Source organism: Danio rerio, chromosome 6, assembly GCF_052040795.2.
Source record: "Danio rerio strain M-AB ecotype USA chromosome 6, GRCz13ab, whole genome shotgun sequence".
NCBI classification, from domain to species: domain Eukaryota; kingdom Metazoa; phylum Chordata; class Actinopteri; order Cypriniformes; family Danionidae; genus Danio; species Danio rerio.
The window spans coordinates 26,727,448-26,749,922 of record NC_141026.1 but is presented as its reverse complement, the minus strand read 5'-3'; the positions used below and the strand labels follow the sequence as shown (position 1 = coordinate 26,749,922).

The 22,475-nt window shown below is 35.1% G+C and overlaps 1 protein-coding gene across 1 annotated transcript in view; it reads right to left on the bottom strand.

Moving 5' to 3' along the window:
- The window catches only part of tgfbr3 (transforming growth factor, beta receptor III), a 208,422-nt gene that overhangs the window by 78,803 nt on the left and 107,144 nt on the right, over positions 1-22,475 (bottom strand). Inside the window, 1 exon segment of the mRNA NM_001311172.2 lies at positions 15,459-15,596. Within this exon segment, the coding sequence (NP_001298101.2) occupies positions 15,459-15,596 (138 nt within the window).

The following is a 22,475-nucleotide window of genomic DNA, read 5'->3' as shown; positions in this document are numbered from 1 at the left end:
TCTTATAGTGGTGTCAGGAAGGCAATTTAGCCAAAGAAAGTAGACAAAACCATTTTCTTAGAGTGCCTGTTAAAGGTTCTTTTTAATGGCTAATGACATGCTAATGACATCACACACCCTCTATTTCGAATTTGGCTTTATTGAAAACAAGGAAACACCAAAGATGCTTTAAAGAGCCCCTATTACGCATTAAAAAGGGTCATATTTTGGTTTTGGGGGTCTCCAGGTCAAAAAACACTTTCATTGTCTAATAATTAGTGGTGGGCCATTATCAGCATTAACAAGCTGCTATAATGCGAGACTCTTATCGCGCGATAAAAAAAAAATATTGCTGTTAATCTATTCTCAAATTTGGGTTGGGAGCTGGGTCTGTTCTACGCAAGCTACAATGACTTTCACCTTGATACTTTAGCACGAATGTATACCTGACCGGTGAGCCGTCTGACAAAAAAGTGCCCTTTGGCTTATAAACAATTTTGAAGTAGTCAGAGTGCAGAGTGTATGTGTGGCATACCTGCCAACACTCCAATTTTTCCGAGGAGTTTTCCCTATTTCAGACCCATCTCCCGACACTCTCTCATTTTGTTATTTCTCCCGGAAACTCACGTAATTTCAGTTTTCCTATTTCACTTTGATGGCTCTGAGCCTTACTCTGCTTCATACTGGCATGAATATAATTGAAGAATAGATTAGTTCATCCATGAACATGATTTCTGCAGTCCCATAAGATGTAATCAAAATGACAACTCCCATGATTCCACACTAGGGGCTCTATTTTAACGCAAAGTGCAAAGTCTAAAGCGCTTGGTGCAAAAGCATTAAAAGCATGTCCGAATCCACTTTTGCTATTTTAAAAATGGGAAAATACAGACTGCACCCCGACACATGGTCTAAAAGGGTTGTGCCTTTTCTCTTATTGAGTTATAAGTGTGTTTTAAGCATAACGTGCATTAAACCAATCAGAGTCTCATCTCATCTCAATTCCCTTTTAGAGTCATTTGCATTTTGCTATTTACATGGCGAACTCTGTAAGTTTATAAACTAACCACTTCACTAGAGAGAAAACTGTTAAACAGACGATCTGCACCACAAGGATAAAGACCATCTACAGAATGAGCTTCCTCCATTCGGCCTCTTTACTTTCTCTTTACTTTTACTTTTACTTTTCTTTTACTTTACTTCTTTACAAATAGCAACAAATCGTGTCATACACTTATTGTGCTGGGTGTATGACAGATATGATATAGATTCATGTCATCTAGTGGCAAAAATCCATGATGTGCATTTAATAAATAAGATGTAATTCACTGAAGCACAGTTTTTGAAAAGTCATAGGGTCTTATAGCAGTGATCCTCAACTTTTCTATCACCGTGGACCGGTCAACGCTTGATAATTTTACCGCGGACCAGGGGCTGGAAGGCAGGTCATGTGTCTCGTGGGATTCATTCAACTGGGTGCGTTTAGAAAGTGTGAGCGCATCACGCCCTGTCATGCCACTTGCGCATGTAAGCAGCGCACCCCCATTGAAAACAACAAACTTGAGCAAACTCTAGAAAATGTGCAATATGTAAATGGCCCCTAAAAGGCCACCATCATTTGTGATCTCCAGCAGTTGATCTTCTTGCACAGCCATGGTGGATTCACCTAATTTATTGACAAATGGGTTGCAGATTCATTCCTTGGCAGTTCATGGGTCCTTCACTGGGCCTATTCCCCTTAGCAAAGAAACTTTCCAAAGACATCTGTTTCTTACTCATTTTGCTGCTTGTGGGTTAAATTTGGGCACTCAAGTGACCGAGATGTAAGTGAGGGAATACAGTCATTTTTCAAAATAAAAGACTTTTCAAAATAACAGATCGTTCAGACTCAGATAATAAATACAACAGAAATAATGAATGATTATTATTATATTATTATTATAATTAGTATTAATATAATATAATATAATATAATATTAAAATAGCCTTCTTTTGAAGTAACTAAGCTAAAACTTACAACTTACTTATATGCAATTTTTTCCAGTGTAGTTCATTAGTCAAAACAGCTAAGAACATAGCAGTACCACATATGCTGGTAACACACAATGAATGTGCAACATATGCTGGCCATTCTGTATTTCTTCAGTTTTTAGGGCCGGGTGGTGTATACAAACCAGCCAACACCAGCTTTCTGCTCAGACTACAGGACTCCCATCTGCCTCTTTGGTCCTCCAAGTGCTGGAACTAGGAAACAAGGGTTGGCAGGGTTCATCCACAGACAACCAAGATTATAAAGCCATTTTTTAACTCGAAAAATATAGAGCTAATTTTAAAAGGCCCTGAGAAGCAGAACCATGGTTACATGGTTATTGACAAATAGCAGAGTCCATAATAAATCACCAAAAAAAAACATTTTTTGATAATATAATTGCACTTTTGAAAAAAAAATGTAATTATTTAATTAATTTTTATTTTATATATATATATATATATATATATATATATGTATGTATATATATATATATATATATATATATATATATATATATATATATATATATATATATATATATATAAAATAAAAATTAATTAAATAATTAAAATATGTTTTTTGAAAAAAAAATGCACTTTTGTATGCAAGTTAATAAGGTCATGTCGTATAACCATGTGTCAAATATGTCTAAACATCCTATATATATTTATATATAATAGCTAATATATTATATTATATTATATTATATTATATTATATTATATTATATTATATTATTAGCTCCCCTTTAAATTTTGATTTTGAAATGATGTTTAACAGAGCAAGAACATTTTCACAGTATGTCTGCTAATATTTTTTCCACTGGAGAAAGTCTTATTTGTTTTTTTGTTTTTGTTTTTCAGCAAGAATAAAAACAGTTTATAACAAAAAACAAAAAAAAAAAACATTTTATGTACAAAATTATTAGCCCCTTTAAGCTATTTTGTTTTTAATTTTGTTTTAAAAGTCTACAGAGCAAACCACTGTTAAACAATGACTTGCCTAATTCTCCTAACCTGCCTAGTTAACCTAATTAACCTAGTTAAGCCTTTAAATGTCACTTGCTGTATAGAAGTGTCTTGAAAAATATCTAGCAAAATATTATTTACTGTCATCATGGCAAAGATAAAATAAATCAGTTATTAGAAATGAGTTATTAAAACTATTATGTTTAGAAAAGTGTGAAAAAAAATCTCTGTTAAACAGAAATTGGGGAAAAATAAACAGGGAAAGGGGTAATAATTCAGGGGGGCTAATAATTCTGACTTCAATTTATATATAATATTAATATATATATAAGCTACGTGGAGACCTCAAAGTTCACAGTCTCTCTGGATTAAGCTTTGTGTTTGCATATAACATAATATTTGTTTTAATTCAATTTAGATCATTTTTAGAGAGTTTTTCATAACAGAAAGTGCCATAGCTTTAGACATTTTCATTCATTTCAGACAACAAACTTCAGAAGAGTTAAAAAGCCAATATTTTATGTTATAATACAGATTTTCAAGTGACAACAAATGACAACGTTCAGAAAAAAAAAATGCTCTAAATGAAAATATTTGTATTTTATGTTTGAAAGAAATGTTCAGACCTTTATAGAATGGTCTTTAAAGCAACACAGACTCTTTGTGGATACATATCCTTGCCTACATTTCTGGAGAACGCAAATTTTGTAGCCAGAGGTATGTATGGCTACATTTCATTTTTAAAATGAATGCTATGGGGCAGTATGATGCTGCCAACAGCTTCTGTTCCTTGTAGCACTACCAGCTTTGACACATAGGGCTGAGTTGACCGCGACATTGGGGTCTGAGTCTGGTGAAGAACGGTTCCAGAAACTAGTTAAAACAAAAGCAAAAAAATGGAAATGCGGTGAAATCACACGGCTGTGACTGCTTTTCTTTTTCTAGATTTCTTTTAAAAATTCTTATCGGTTGGGTTTCGGGTGGGGGGTTATGTCAGTCAGTCAGTCTGAATCAGTCAGACAACGGCAATCTACCCTGGTCGAATGAAGTGTATATTGTGCTCTTTCGTGGATTTATGCGAGAAGAGGATGCATGAGAGGAATTTGTGATAATCAAAAAGTGTACACAGTGGCCTCTGGTGGGTTTGCAAAAACTGCAAGCAAATATACCTCCGGATTACATATAGACCTGGGTACGCATCCGTTATGTGCCTGGGTTGCTTTACACAGACCTTACACAAACCCTTAACCCTTAACTCAAATATATTCCATAGCTGGATACATAAATTAGTATATCTAGACAACCATGAGCATCATGTCATTGCCCTTTAAGTAACTGGTTTATACGAGTTCTCCTAATTAGTGTCTAAACATGAGCAGACGTAAATCCGGTGCTCCCAATCATGTTTGTAAGTTTTAAACAAAATTGCACAAGACTTGGCTCTGATTCTACACACACTTAAGCCATCTGCTGCAGCAATGTGATGGAATTGAGTTCAGTTGGAGCATCGAGCCGGAAATAGTTCCGGTATGGAACAGGGTATGTGGTGTTTATGAAATTGAGAGAACTGTGCTTTAAAAAGGATGAATTCTGTCTGTGTGTCAGGATCCCTTGTAGGGAGGTTCTGCTAGCAAAAAAGTAAAAAATTAATAAAATAAAACAATATGAGCTCATTGCCCAAGCTGATTTCATGCTAAGTGTGAGGGCTGTGTGTGTGTGTGTGTGTGTGTGTGTGTGTGTGTGTGTGTGTGTGTGTGTGTGTGTGTGTGTGTGTGTGTGTGTGTGTTCAGATGATGTCATCATTAGACGTGGGCTAATAAAATCAAAGCCAAGAGCAAAAGGAAGATGTAAAGTGAGGGATGAAGGTATGTGCTGACAGCTCAACAATGGGATCAAGTCTGTGTTTTCAGAGTTCTGAATCATTATTGAGATGTTCCAGAAGAGAAAGCAAGAGAGGCTTATAGAGTAAAATTCCCATTTGCCATAACTGGGCCAACAGATCACATCATCTGCTCACACAAGACACCACTGATATCATTCAAAATGGTCAGTGACAGTTTCATGGCCAATGCTAATAAGTAGAAAGCAGGGTGACGTAAGTTAAGTTAATTTTAGTTAAGTTAAGTTAAGTTAAGTTAAGTTAAGTTAAGTTAAGTTAAGTTCATTCATTCATTCATTCATTTATTTTCTTTTCGGCTTAGTCCCTTTATTAATTTGGGTTCGCCACAGTGGAATGAACCACCAACTTACTGCTTTCAAAGTTCATTCATTCATTCATTCATTCATTTATTCATGTTCTTTTTGGCTTAGTCCCTTTATTAATCTGGAGTCGCCCCAGTGAAATGAACCACCAACTTACTGCTTTGAAAATGTCAGCATATTTCATTAATTCATTCAGAAAGGTTCTGAAAGCATGCGTCCATGACCGAAATGCGACCTCTGGTGGACAGTAACAGACTCCGAAATGAGACAGATTTAGTTCCACATGAGGTTATTCAATAGCAAATAATATAACTATTACGAGTGCAAACGTTAGGTGAGCAGGTTACATTGTAACCCCTGTGTCCTAACAACATGCTTCATGACGAAATATGCAGTGATAAGCAATTTGGCTGTAAGCAAACTTATGAAATGGTAAGAATTATATATCTATTTAATACATATTAACCCTCTTTAACATTATTAAATGTACACGCTGAATCACTGATATAAGTTTAGTTCTAAAGTTTAATTTCAAATGGTTTATTTTATTTTTTAAAATTTAAGGTGAACTATCTGCTGTTGCTTTTACTATATGGCAATAAATGTTATGTAAAATGGCATTCAAACTCACATTGTTAGCATTTAACACTGAATAAAGCACATGAGGTTTACCTGAGGTGATCGTATTTTTCTGTCGTCAATTAAAGCTGTTGGTCAGGACAAAAACTCATTTTAATATGGAAAATACTCCATCTATCGGGTGCCGTTGTTTTGATTTAGAACACAAAATAAAATATAAAAAATATATATATATAAAATCACTCACTCCTGTTCTCAATCTGGCAACCTGCGCTTGCATTTGTTTTGATATGGGAGTGCAATGACTAGTTCAACCACTGGGTGTCAAACTTACATACTGCACCTTTAAGGTGTCTTTGGTGTTTCCCCGTCTTCTATCGAACCAAACCAGAAACCGGGGAAGTTATGATGTCATTAGCATGGCGGCACAGTACGCAGTCCATGTCACAAGTTCAAACTTCTAAATTAGAGTTTAAAAAAATTGCATGTTCTTCAAAATATTTGAAATAATGTAAGTATACAATACTGTTTTTGTTGTATATATATATATATATATATATATATATATATATATATATATATATATATATATATATATATATATATATATATATATATATATATATATTTGAATGAAAAAACTCATAATATATACACATTTACAGCTGTTTGACTCTGGCTTGTTGATTTTCCCATGTTGTCACACAAGGAAGCAATGAGTTTGAGGTTACTATTCTACTGTTGGGCCTCAAATTAACTCAAATGTTGTAAATTAGCCAGTCAGAAACTTCCAAAACCTTGACACCATCATCTGAGCTTTTTCATAGGCATGATAATCTTACTGTATGAACACTTGACTTTCAAGAAAAGTTATAACAATTTCTCAAAAAATATCTCTCTCATTATTCTGCTATTAAGCACAACAGAAACAAATTTGATAATCCTAACTTACCAAAAAATACTGGTTTCCACTGTATATGTAGAATATATTACAGTACAGTGTGTTACAGTATATATGTCAAATCCAGACATCTACTTATATGTAATAACCAATGTAATTTGCATATATTGTCATATCAGATTTCTATATAGGCACAACCTTTACCCTTCCTCTTAATTTGCGTAACGCTTTGCCAAAAAAAAAAACATATATATGATTTTCAACAGGTTTACACTACATACAGTACAAATTTAGAAATGAACAAGATTACTGACTTACTAATAGACACCCAGGGATGACCTCAGCACGTTCTCCGCCGAAATATATTTTAGCCATAGTAGTCTACATGAAATTACATAAAGCCGACATTCGAATACATCCTGTCTCCACAGGAAATAACTCAATTTGTGGTCTAGCACAATATTACATTTTTCTCATCCGCAATCTCAACAGTATCTGAAACCCGAGCCTTGGTTAGAGACCGAAAAAAAAATGTGGTTCGCTGTGGTTTGGTTTCATTCTTTGCAAAAGTTTGTGCCCAGCAAATAGAATGAAATGTGTTGGGCAGTTTTCAGGAATAAATAGTCCCTTCCCACGCCCAGGTGATGAATGACAACTACAGCATTCTGGATTCTGGAAGACAAATTGCATGTAACATAAAAAAGTCAAATGGACTGACTCACACAAAGAGAATGCAGGGTGTAGTAGAGTTGGATATATCTATGTGACCACGAAAGGAGTTATGAAGACATTATTATTCTTGTCAGCATGTTTTAGAGAGCTCCTTGCATCGATAAAGAACGTAAGCATATTTTGCACATACAGAGTCTCTGTATGTTCGCATCCATAACCCATGCAGGAGAGCAGAATGCACTGACACACATGGAAATGATAGCTGCTCTCAGCACTAAATTCCTCAGGAATGCCACGGTTAAATACACATTTGAAAATGATTATTGCATAGAACCGCAAGCTACATAAAGGTATTTACAGTGTGTATAAAGCAGGAAGAGTGTGACAAAGTTAAACCAGTGAGGCCTATTGGTCTCGTTGCATTGTGAATTTCATGTCATAGAGTAAGTGTGAGGAAAATAAACTAAAGTCAAATATTGGTATTTTGGTGTATAATTAAGTCATTATATGAAAAATGTGTTCATTAAAATATCCCAAAACCACTAGAACAGTGTTTTATATGTTTTTCTTACTTATGTACTTACATTTTCACAAATGTTTCGAAGAATGTACAAATCCGTATGAACAAGAATTTTCATAAGTTATTTTAACTTGCACTTGCACGAAATATGCTATCCATCTCAGATGCAGAAAAGCTAGTCCTTGCTTTTATGACTTCGAGACTGGATTACTGTAATGCTCTATTTGCTGGCTGCCCAGCATCCTCTATTAACAAACTTCAATTAGTACAAAATGCAGCAGCCAGAGTTCTGACCAGGTCTAGAAAATATGATCATATAACCCCAATTTTATCCTCCTTACACTGGCTGCCTGTTAAATTTCGTATTGAATTTAAAATATTACTTCTCACCTATAAAGCTCTAAATAATCTAGCTCCTGTTTAACCAACCTTCTGTCTCGCTACGAACCAACTCGCTCTTTAAGATCTTAAAACTCAGGGCTTCTGGTAGTACCTAGAATAGCAAAATCAAGTAAAGGAGGTCGAGCCTTCTCTTTCATGGCTCCTACACTCTGGAATAGCCTTCCTGATAACGTCCGAGGCTCAGAGACACTCTCCCAGTTCAAAACTAGATTAAAGACCTATCTGTTTAGTAAAGCATACACTCAATGCATCACCTAGCGGGTTCCACACAGGCTTCCGCATCTTGCTTATATACACTATGAACAGCAGCTACTATTTTCACCTGGGGATACTCATCCCGAGGTCCTCAGATTAGGCGGAGTCACTGATTGGATCCAAGACCAGCGACGTGATGATCCCAAGGATTCCATATCCGGGACCAGGCCATATCCTGAGCTGCTGATGGTCGTGGGGAGTGGAGAACATGAGTCTGATTCCAGCGATGCTCCAGGGACAGACGAGTCTTCATTGAGGCCATCTTCCAGCCTAAACCACGGCGAATGAAGTTCTGCACAAGACTTTTGGCCAGCGGAGAAATTAAAATGGTCGTGCCCAACTGAGTCTGGTTCTCTCAAGGTTTTTTTTCTTCACTCCCATCAGGTGAAGTTTTTTTTTCCCTCTCCGCTGTCGCCACTGCCTCGCATGGTTCAGGATTGGTAGAGCTACGCATCGATGAATTGGCTCTTCAGTGTTTGAACTCTCAGTAATGATTAAATCACACTGAACTGAGCTAAACTGAACTGAACTGAACTTAAACACTAAAACCTGAACCACACTGTTCCAGTTACTGAACCACACTGTTCCAGTTACTATGACCATTTATGTGAAGCTGCTTTGACACAATCTACATTGTAAAAGCGCTATACAAATAAATCTGAATTGAATTGAGTTGAATATTGTGTGGCCATGCTCATGACATCATGCACCCTTGATTTCCAAAAACCAGGGAAACACCAAAGATGCTTTAATATGTTGTGTGTTTTATTAGACTGCACAGAGCAGCATTATAACAGAATATTAAAATGTCTTTAGTATGATAAAAAGCTCTAATCTTTCCTATAAATTCACGACTGTAAAACTGGAAGCAGTCGACTGTTGCATAATAAAAGTTTGCTGCTTTTGTGCCACATCATGCTCATTTCATATCAGCAATTGCTTCAGCAGCCTTGTTTTGCTTTGATGGCTTTCAGCCTTAAAGGTGCAGTAGGTGATTCTTTTCAGAAACATTTTTTTGTTGTGCTGGTTGAAAGTCACTTTATATTTCAATAGTAATGATTAAAGTAAATGATCTAAATGTATTTATATGTATTTTTATATTCTGGGTCATTAAACTGAAAAAAAGTTCATTACATGAAATATTTTCTGGCTGACAATTCCCACAATTCTGATAAGTAACAGTCTGTCAGCAAATTTAGGGTGCTTTCACACTTGTGAATCAATTTATTTATTCTGAAACAGGGATTAAAATTTTTTCAGTGTTGCTTTTTGTTCTTGGCGTGGTTCACTTTCACACGGCAAAGTTTCTAAACAGACCAAAAGAGCTAAAACAAGTGACGTGCAAGTCATATCATTGGTTAGCAGAGTCCTGCTGTCATGCGTCCTTTTTTTAATTTATGATGATGAGCAATAAGAAAAAATTATTAGCGGAAAGCTGCGCTTTAATTTTGAATAGGGACACCGACAGACATCATCACCAAATATAAATCAAAGGTAAGATTTTTTCATTTATAGCCTTGGCTAGACTGCAGTTCGGTTAATGGTTCAGCATGCTTTCACTTTCGTATTTACCATGAAACGCACATTTACCGGTAGGAATGACGTACCACCCTACTAATAATTCTCTCTCCGTATATAAAATCGATCCGCTCCAGAGTTCGCTTCAATCTAGCTGAGATCACCTCATTTAGGCGATCTTGGACCGATTAATTTGGCACGGATCCGAGCGCGAATGATTGTTTCACAAATGCCAAATGAACCGTGCTAACTGGGGAAACGAGACAAACTCTCCTTCCTCTCTCCACAATCTAAAGATGAGATGGACCCAATATTTCCATTATCTTTTTTTCTGTTAAGCAGGAAGAAGACAACAAAATCGTCTTCACTAACCAAATATTTTGTGAATTATTTTAAAACAGTTAGATTCATTAATATGTATCAGACTTAGTGTGCAAGGTTTGTGTGCATGACTTTTTTTTTTTTTTTTTTTTTAGATATGAATACAAAAAAGCATACGGAAATTTCAGACTTCATTGTGGAAAGAACTTTACTCTTCCAGGATATTAAGTTTTGCATTTATCTCATCCATGAACATGATTTCTGCAGCAGTCCCATAGGATATAATGAAGACAACTCCCATGATTCCATATGTGTCATCAAAATATGCTATTGTTTGTTTATGAATACATACCCTCTAGTGGCCAAAAATACATAATGTGCCTTTAACAGCCACTGTATGGGTGACTCTTGGATCTGCCTTTACCCAACAGTAGCTACATTTCCCTCCATCTAATGTGCATTTTGGATATGCGCATAAAAAACAGTTGATGGAAGTGCCAAGATGCGCAAACAATTTGAAAAATGTGCATACTAAATAATATATATGCACATAAAAATTATAAACTTTTTATTTGATAAGAAAAGATGCGCATAAACTATGATGCAAACACTTTTACCTAACTAATTTCAGTAATGATAAAAATGTGTGTGAGTGGCTAAACCAGCAGGCTGAGCACATGTAAAACATCTGAAATGCTGTCTTGGTCATTCTAAAATGTCTTAACTTTTTTGGAAGTGTTACTACATTATTAATTACCTCCAGAATGGTTACTGCATGTCACCATTGTCTTCTGAGGTGCAAGTCATTCCTTAAAAAAAGCAAAATGTTCATGCAGCTTCTCCTGCTGCAGCAAATGGAGTTTTTACTATTGATATTTGGTGCCAGTTAATCAGGAAGTGACGATTTTGTTCTCTTTGACTCGCTGGACAGAAACGCTGCTTTATTCACGCATCTTTAATGCAATATTCCAGTTTTGCGCAATAAGTTAATTCACATTTTTGGATGGAAACATAGCTAGAGTCATTTACTAAAAATTGTGCACATGTACAATATGTTTTGTAAGTGGATTTTGCAATATAGATTATAGGTTTGTTTGTTTGTTTGTTCAATTTTGTATTTATAGTTTGTTACCCTATGTTTCTAGCATTATTTTTGTAAAAAAAAAAAAAAAAAAAAGTAGAATGAACAAAACTATGAGGTCTTTGAAAAACTAATAAAAAAGATGTGTACAATCAAAAAGAGTTTCACTTAAAAGTCTCAGGATATAGTGTGAATGTTTTCTTTTCACCCTACACTTATTTGTTTAGGCCACCTATAACGATGCTTTTTTTCAGTTTTACACAATGGCAACTTAAGTACTGTATAATGTCTGGTAAAATTTTGCATGTGGCTGGTCAGTAAAAAGTTTGCTTCCCATTATGGATAGCAATGCTTATGATCAGAAACACAGTCCAGCCCTACTTTCATTTTCTCATTAAGCCTTGCACTCCCCTGCTAAATATGAAAAGTTGTTCTAGGGGGGCGTCTATCTTTACTTAAATCCCCTTCAGCTCTCCTCTGAGCTCCCTCAGCAGAGGAACGCCCTGGATCTTGTCATCTTGTTATTTTAGCGTAAAAAGGACTGACGTTATTCTGCTGTTTCACAGGATGGCTTGAAAACAATAATGTTGTCAAGGAGAGTATTTATTGCTGATCCATTGTATATTTTTCTTCAATCAAAATGGTTTCCAGGAATAAATTCCCCAAGCTTCATAAAACCACTTTAAGCAAGAGAAATTAGTGTATACTGTAGTTAGAGATTGATACTGATTTATGTTCTATGTGAGAAGTTTTGAAAGCACAAACATACACAAAAAGGGCCACAATTCATTTATTATATTCATTTACATCCAAACACTACCGCATTCACTCATATACACCAAGGCCAATTTAGCTTATTCAATTCACCTATACTGCATGGTATAGAGTACATTGCTGTGCAAGTTATCTATACAATGAAAGTAAACTATTACATTTAGAACTGATTTGCTGTAATAGACCTTATTAAAATCTTTTTAATAAATTTAATGTGTGCCATAGTTGTTATTTAATGACTGATAATTCGTAAGTTAACTGATCATGATAGATCCCTTTCAAATAGTAAAGTTAGAGATTATCAAAAATAATAAGTGAATGAATGAATGAATGAATGAATGAATGAATGAATGAATGGATGGATGGATGGATGGATGGATGGATGGATGGATGGATGGATGGATGGATGGATGGATGGATGGATGGATGGATGGATGGATGGATGGATGGATGGATGGATGGATGGACGGACGGATGGATGAATGGACTGACGGACGAATTAATGGATGGATGGATGGATGGATGGATGGATATGAATGAATGAATGAAGGGGCTAGTTCTATTTCTAGTTAAAATAGATGCTAGTTATAGATTTAGCGAAAGATATCCATCCAAATATCACTTAAACCATTTTTATAGTATTTGTTAGTCGAATTAAATTCAGATTCCAGATTTTTAAAGTTCAGTCTAAATAAAACCAAATCAGATTCATATATTTGCTGCATGTTCATTTTACATTCCAAACAGAATTTACATTTCCAATATATGCTTCCATTCCTATTAAACGCATGAGACATTTACATTATTTTTTTCAATAATTTAGTTTTTTTTGTTTGTTTGTTTTTTTCAATCCAATTAAGGCTTAGTGAAGTCAAATGTATTTGTTTTTAAAAATCCATTATATACTCAGTTAATTTCAGATTCAAGTCAGTCTAGAAGTGCTCTTTTTTTTTTTTTTTTTCCAGGTCATTGCGCCTTTGCCGTGTGCTGTGTAAATACAGACAATCGGATACAAGTCACTTTTAAAAGAAGATGTAAGCAGGTCAGCAAAAAAATCTAATACAGTCACAAAATTGGAATTGATCAAGATCAAGATCATCAAGATCTGCAGTGTAAATGCAGCCTAGGAATAAAACAATATATGACCAGGGTGTGTGCAAGTGTGCATGAATGTACATAAATGCTCATAAGTGTTTAGGCACGGTGCACTTGAATTGTTTACTTGTGTACGTCACTTTAGTTTTTGTTCTCATTCTCTGATCTGCACTCTGCAGCCGGCACCGATTCAACATGCTGAATCGGGACAACTCCATCAGACAATAACCCAGCGAGAGGTGACATGTAGACAGGGGCAGACTGGGACAAAAATTCAGCCCTGGCACTGTAGCCACACCAGCCCACATTACCACACCGACACATCCCCACCCATAGACAAGCACATTCACTATTTAGTCTACAGATGGTGAAATAATATGACATTCTTGCAAGATTTTAATTATGTATGGGTAACCTCGGATTGGGTCGGCCCATCTTGAAACCAGGCGGCAGTTGCCGATTGGACCAAATGCTTAACATTTATTATTATTATTATTATTATTATTATTATTATTATTATTATCACCATCATAATATCACATCTAGCAAGAGATAAAATCTGTCTGCAATTAAACACAATACATATTTTTTTTAAAAACTGACCGGCCCACATTTAAAAATTGGTCCGGCTCTTCTGGCATTTGCCAGAATTGCCAGATGGCCAGTCCGCCCCTGCATGTAGAACACACCAACTCTAATGGCTGACCGTCAGTTTGTTCGACCTTTAGACACAAACATGTATTTTTTGAATGGGACTGCCACAGTTTACCTTCATTGCTGTGAATTTTGAATAAATACGTTATACAAGTCTGTGTTTCTCCTAGGTTTACAAGCATGGGGGGATTGGGTGTACATACAAGTACACTACTAGTACTATTATATTTGACCTTTACTTAAGTATACTTATTTAAAAATTTAAGTATACTTCTTTTTTCCTAAGGGTGTATTTACTGACCTTCTTACCAAGATTAGTCTTATACAGCAAGGGGGATTATTGCCACTCTTACAGCCAAGTTGGGTCAAAGCCTGTCATCCGGTGTAGTGATAGGAAGTTTGGATCATTTCTGTCTTTCATGTGATAAATGAGCCACTCAAACCGAGGACTTGATGAGATGAACGAATCCAATTTTTCTCCGGCTCTGAATGCGTTTGACTGACTTCTTTCTTTCATGTGTCTTTCAAAGCCGATAGAAGACTTGTATAATTAGCTGATCTTCTCCTTCACCTGGATGCGTGAATGAACGAATCACTCTGAAAGGACTTATTGTTCTCGAGTCATGCAAAAGATTTGTTCAAAATGATTCGCCTGTCAGATGTGGCATGCACTCTCATTCCCATACAGCAGAGAATGGAGGAACTTTACCATGTGTGATTCAGAAAGCAGAAATCTGTAAATGCGCGACCATCTAAAAACATAAATGACATGCTGTTGTGTTAATATAAAGATATTACATACAGCTATTTAGCTTGTTTATTAAAATAAGTTGTGATATATAGAAAATAAAATGAATTGACTTCAAGGGGGCGGGGAAAGCCGTTGGGGGGCGGCGTGCCAAGCTAATATAATGGTATGGGAAACATTGCAACTAATATAACTAATGACTATCAGGGATTACTGTAAGGCTGAGTTTTAAAAGAGCACCCACTGAGCAATAAGTGTTTCTGCGGCAAAAGCAATGGGAAACAGAGAAAAGCCACAATTAGAGAATAAACCTCAGCACCGTCTCACCACCAAACATCCGTCAGGCAACATGGTGAACATTCAGACTACAGCAGTCAATATAAACCTGTGAGCCTGCGCCAAATGCAATTACACCAACCTCTGTCTGAAAGATGCTGGTGTTGGCGCATGTGTGTGCACGTGGGTGGGTCTGTTTGTTTGTGTGCATGTTTGCATTTCCTATGGGTACACGCACCTGAATGCATCTTTGAGCCAGTAAGACCTTTGCTGACAGGAGTTTGTTTGAGGAAAGCAAGACGAGCCAAAGAGAGTGTAAATGAATTGTGTGTTTAAAGATGCTTGTTGATCTGGGATGAATGAGAATCTGAATATTCATTACTGCAATGGATTTGGCTCAGAACTGGTAGGGGGAGGAAGGAGAGTCAGACAGGGCTGTGATGGAGAGATGGTTTGAGAGTCATAAAGCAGGCCAGACTCACATGGAAGATACGTTTGACTCCTGGGGCCAGTTTCTCTGTCCGGACCTTCCAGAGGATGGGCTGAGGGGAGTTCAGGATGAAAACCAGTGGTTTCTGGTGCACATGCAGGGACTGGATGGGCCGCAGATGTAACGCCACCTGAACACAGGAAAAAAAAAAAAAAGAGGTCAAGTGAGAGCAAGAGTGAGAAGGGAAGTGAAAAAGAAATGCACAGAGTGTTGAAGACAATGAGGACTTTCAGTAAAGACAGGAAGGACACATGGGGCTCCGAACTCAAGCTTCAGCTGCTAGAATGAATTCTCACATCCTTTCTGGCCTTTTTGGTCTTAAGCAAAGAAAAAAATAAAATAAAATAAAATAAAATAAAATAAAATAAAATTAAATTAAATTAAATTAAATTAAATTAAATTAAATTAAATTAAATTAAATTAAATTAAATTAAATTAAATTAAATTAAATTAAATTAAACAGGGATATCAGATAAACTTTTTGGATATCCAGCATCTGTCCAATCAAGAAAAAAATCCTAATTAAAATAATTTGATTATTTGGTAAAACTAGATAAACTAGAAAAATCATACAATTTATTATTTCTTTATATAAACTGTTATACATTTACATCTTACATTTTTAGAAAATAATTATGATTTTTTTTTAAACCATTAAGCTTTTTTTTTTTTTTTTCCTAACAGTCGTCTTTTACTTTCTTTAATTCCATGTTTAAATAATCTACAGGAAAATAAACCTACTGTGCAACTGCCTGCAAGTCAATAAAATATTCAACTAATATTAAAATATAGAAACGGGTTGTCGATGTAGTTTTGCATTTTCACTGTCACACATGACAAACAATGAACATAATTAGTATTTATTTATATTATTATATTAGTATTTAAATTAGCATTTAAAATGCAGTAAATGGTTAAATATGGCTTTGTCTTTCATGGACCTCTGCTGTGTTATTATATATTTTCTTACATTTTTGAGTGAAATCTCAAAACTTTCCTATGGTGTGACTGTATCAAGCATAGAAAACAGACATATTTTAAATGCAGTTTGTCATTACCCTACAGCAATAAAATTTATGTTTTTATTTAAATCATAAATAGCATGCAGTTCCCATGCAATCCATTTGCATTTATGATGACCCAAAGTGAAGCTGTGACCCCAACATGGAGAACCTCAGTGTCATAGCAACCTCTCATTCATCATTTCTGATCCTAACATCTCTCCTGTCTTCTTTTCTTATTGCATCCCTCCTTCGCCTGCATTTGCCAAAAACATGACTACAACAAGCACTGTGGACGCCTGTTACTTCTTATCAGAGTTTGTGCTATTTATGTCTCCACCCGCTGATAATCACACAGTGACTGAGAAAGCCGTGTTTTTCTTTGGAAGGCCACAAAATGTGGCTTCGCTGGTATTTGAACTTTCACACACAGGCTCTTTTGTTCAAAAAGATGGTGATAGTGAAAGTGAGTTAGAGGAGAAGAGAGCCGAACAACATGGATGAGTGGATTTATGAGGTTGAATACATTCAGATTAAGAATAGATACAGACTTTATTCTGTTTAGTCTATTTGGAAGTTTCATGGGTACTTAGTGCTGTACAAATTCAACAAAGTACAAAATAAACACAAAAAAATGACAGTGGTGAGGAAGCAGCATCTAAGAAAGTCTTTATTCAGACAGTATTTCATAATATACTGCATACTATATTAAAAGAAAGAATGTATCTTAAATATATACATAAATACATGTATATTTGTGTGTGTGTATATATATATATATATATATATATATATATATATATATATATATATATATATATATATATATATATATATGTATATATATATACTTAATTATTATTTTTTTAAATGAAACCAATATATGTATTTTTGCTAAATGTGTTTATATTTCATTCTAACATCATTATTTTTAATAATATTACAAAAAACTACTTTTTGCTGTGCATTTCAACATTCCGCTCAAGGATATAACTCAAAAATAGAATATAACTCACTCAAGAATATAAATCAACATTTTTACCACAGTGAGGAAACCTTTTTTTCTCGCTTTAAAAATAACTCATTCATTCATTTTCTTGTCGGCTTAGTCCCTTTATTAATCCAGGGTCGCCACAGAGCACAGGTGTCAAACTCACTTCCAAAAGGGCTGCAGCTCTGCACAGTTTAGTTCCAACCCTAATTAAACACACCTGACCAAACTAATTGAGTCCTTCAGGCTTGTTTGAAACCTACAGGTAAGTGTGTTAGAGCAGGGTTGGAACTAAACTGTGGCGGGCTTTGGCCCTCCAGGAATTGAGTTTGACACCCCTGCCACAGAGGAATGAACCGCTGCTTTAAAAATAATGTATAATAAATTATATATAATAATATAATATAATGTATAATGTATAATAATATATATATAATTATATAATATAATATATATATATATAAAAGAAAAAAAATAGAAGCAAAAGAAAATTAATACCTAGAATACCTAAAGAATATTCTACCTTCTGTTAAAACTTTGTTTTTAAGTGTTAAAACTATCTTCATGCTCTTGTTTGTAGATGCTGAGATTCTGTACTATTTCTGAATGTGCTACAGCTATAACATTTTAACCATGAGAAGCCAGAAAATAGCACCGGCGGCAGGGAAGTATGCGTCATAAATAGTGGAAAATTCTGTCCATGGCAGGGAAGGAGTTAAGCACGGAAAATGACTCTGCTGGTGTTTCTTTCAATTAGAATTACAACTTCAAATTCACCTATAAAGCAGCTCTCCAGTGTTGATGTTTTTACTTGGGGACATTTGATCTCCATGGACTGAGAAGAGGAAATGAACCAGAGAGTTTCATGGCAAAGAAGCAGAGCTCAGAGTAGCATTCAATTACATAATCGTCACAGACAAATGGTATTTTGAAGGTGTTTACCAGCTTTCCCTGAAAGTTCCCTTTGGCAAAGCAGTTTTGGACTTCTGAAACAAAATTTAAACTTTGCTTTGGCCTAATTTTGTTTAACTGCACCTAAAACATATCTTGTAATGTTTATAGTATATTAGAATTTTGTTTATACGTATTTCAAATTTAGATATCATTTAGTCATTATATCATGTAACAGTTGCGCTTAAAAAAGTGACTAGTTTGTGAAAACATCAATGCCAAAATATATACCTTTGAACTTCCTTGCTATAAAAAGAAAACATAAAGAAAGCTGTGGTTTTGGGTTCTTTCGCCTATTCTCAGAGAATTTATTTTCCAGATTCTGGGAAGGTGTTTAACTGGTGTTTTGTTGCGCTATGCCTGCGTTCTCAGTCTCTAACGGGGCCCAGTGGGCCAAATATAACCTGCAGGTTTAGGGCCTGCAGTGGGGTCGAAACCAAACTCCATTCCTGACATGGCTTGATTAACTACCTATCAACACCAAGCTGACAAACAAGCAGAGCCTCGTCACCCTTAGAGCTTTATTACTGACCCTCTTCATCTGTCAGGCACTGATCAATCACTTACACTTCAATTTCCTCAATCATTCAAACTGAAAATCACATACATTTAAGTAGTTTTTTGTTTGTTTGTTTGTTTGTTTTGTTTCATATACAAATCATTGATACTTTCAAATTATTATAGCTATGACACCTTCATGAGGTTTTTGTTCACTTTGGGAGACTAAAAGCTTCATTCACTGCATGGAAAAGAATAGAAAAGTGGTGTAAGAAATCCAAAGAAAGTTCCTTTCACATTTGACTCTTCAGATGTTACTTATCTAAACATGACTCTTGTGTAATACTATTACACACTTGAGAGCATTTTCTCACGAGTACATGAAAACAGACAGTGTCAAATTATTCACTTAAAAAACATCAGGCAATTAAGCAATCAGACACTGAAAACTTAATCTGGAAATTATATTATCTTATTTCCAGTCAAAACACAGTTACAAGGACTTTCCTGTTTCATTTCAGTTGCTTAAAGTGTAAAACAGGTTAAAATGAATGGAATATGAAAACTACATTACTTTATTTGTTATTATAACTGAAACAATGATATCTTGTTTTATTGTTATTCCTTAGAGCAACATTCAGGCTCAGAAGGTTCAAGAAAACCATTTCTTGCAGACTTGGATGTAAGGAGATCTTTACATCCTGACAAAATGCTTTATGACTTTTATGAACCTATTCATTTACTGTACATTTCGGAACATGACTTGGGTAATGGATACCATTTCATTGGATACCACATGGTAAAAATGGACATATCCATATAGGACACTCTGCATGGTCATGCGCTTTTGCAGACATTTAAAATGTGCATTTCTTCCACTTGATCACAGACTGTCACATTTTCATATTTTGATTGAAAAAATGTGGTTTTATTAAAATAATAATAATAATAAATGGCAGAATTGAATAAAAAAAAAGATAAATATAGCTGCAAGCAGCAATTATCGGGGCCAAGCAGCCCAGCGGCCAGATCATAAACAAGCACGGCAACAACAGCATGTTCTGAGACACATTTGGTGGAAATTGGACTAAAAATCTATAGAGAGTTCAAAACAACAGATTTTCAAACTAATTCAAGATGGTGGAAAGGAAGTAATGTTAATTAGGCAATAAATTTTATCAATGTGCTTTGTATGATACAAGGAATCTGCAAAACCAGTCTCATGACAATAGACAAAACTATTCATTCATCAAGTCATTTAATAAATTTTGTATGATTTATATTCATAGAATTTAAATGTTTGTTAATTTTACCCAGAAGTTTACTCAAATTGACGTAGTTTGGTCAATGTCAGGTCTAGATCACACATTTTAAGTTTGGTTTCAATACTTCAAACTATAGCAGTGACTCGGCCTGTAATGTCACCTGGCAGCATTAAATAAAGTTTGCGCATGTGCTAAATGACAACAGTTGTCTATTGACATTAATTCCAGAATTTTTGGTCTACATTGTCTTAAAATGATCCAAGTTAAATTTGGTTAAGATTGGACCAACGGTTAAGGAGGATTTGGAGGTTAAGGACAGGAAGTTTGGTATCTGTGTTGTCGGCATGATCCAAAGGGATAATTACAATTAATCAAATAAGCTTATGCAGTCAAAAGTTTTAGCCAATTTTGTAAGTTTCATTAATAATGAATAATAATGTCTTATAACTCTTGACCCATAGGTGGCACTGTCACCAAATTTTATGGTCTGGTCAGTGTGAGACCATAATGACTGACCTAAAAAATGTTTTAACTATCGCAGAGATATAACTTCAGATGTAGCTTGTCGGTCCAGTAAACAAAAACCATTACACCTATCGACACAAATTCAAAACGTTTTTGTCAGCATGGTCTGAAGATGATCTGAGTCAAATTTGGTGCAAATAAGCCAAACGATGTTGGAGAAGTTCGAAAAAGTAGGTTTTTGAATTAAGGCTAGAGGGCAGACAGGAAGTTCAGTTAACTTAGATATAATTAGTATTGATATTCCCAGGACAACCCAAGGAATGTATCAACTATAATAACGATCGGCTAAATTAGTCAAAAGTTATTAGCATTTTTAGAAATATTGTTACATTTGACCAAAAGGTGGCACTGTGATAAATATTTTTGTTGACCTTCAGGGAACAGTTCCGAAGACACATACTGACTTTCATAACAATTTGCCATTGCGACCATAAAATATTGCTATCTTTGACATAATTCAAATTGGCCGATGGCAAAAATGGCTGACCTGAGAAAATCAGACAACATTCAACTAGGCATGCTTCGCCGAGGTAAAGAGACAAATTTTAAACAATTAGGGGGCACTGTGCCGAAACGCTGCAGCTTACACCAAACCATGGTTGTAATAACAACAACACATGTCAATGCGTTACAGAGATAACACCTTGAGTCAGTTTTCACAAGGTCTACATTAAATTTGTTCACAAGTTAATCAAAAATGGTTTGTTTAATCAACTTGAATTCAATAACTTTTAGTCAGCATGGTTTGAAGATCATGTGAAAAATGGTCTAGGACGAGTTCTTTCAAATAGGTTTTACAAAACCTTCAAAATAGCCCATTAGGTTTAATAGTTATAAAGATAAAGAGTTAGAGAGTCCAAATTTGTTGTGTTTGAAGATCAGACTGTCCTCTAACAGTGTGCCAACGTTTGCATAAGTGTCGCAAACTGTTCATAGGGCTGCCATACACTCACAAAGCGAAAGAAGAAGAAGAATCTTCGGTGCTTGGCACCTAATAACTGCAATTTACTGTTCATATACTGTGTAGTTCGCCCAAAATTCCTTACCATTTCCTCATCTTCAAGTAGTTTAAACTTTATGAATTTCTTTCTTCTCTCAAACAGAAAATACAAGATATTCTGAAGAATTTTTAGGGAAAACAAGAGCCATTGACATCCATTTAGTAGACATGTTCCAAATGGGACATCTGATGTTTTCATGAGGTCTTAACTTTGTAACATATGTAATGTAACTAATGTAACAACTGTTTCTAATAAACCTTTATATATTATTCAAACCTTGCTTAATTTTGCCCTCTATGTAGCTGCAATACATAAATACACCATTTTGAAAACACATTAATCTGAACAACAAAAAAAGATCATTTACTCTCTGCATATACAGTACAAATATCAGATCATAAGATGTGTTGTGAGCAAGTGCACGAAAAACCAGAACACATTTCTTTGCATGTGTACCAAAACATGCAACTGTAATCAAAGTTGTCATTTACATCCTTTTCATTTGCTTGCAATCCCACTCATTTGAAAGGTAAGTAATGTGGATTAGTTCGTTCAAAAGTTCTCTAGAGTACTCTTAAGTGATAGAGAACGTGATGAAATTAGAGGATCACAAGACTGTCACATTTTCATCACAGGGCTTAAAATATACTCATCAGTGCCCTCTACATAGCCTCAATGCAACCACAATATAACCCTTTATTAGGTCATAGGTTGCCATTCAGGAAAAGATCAGTGTGTGCAAAATCCAACCAAACCAAATGACATAAAATGGTCATA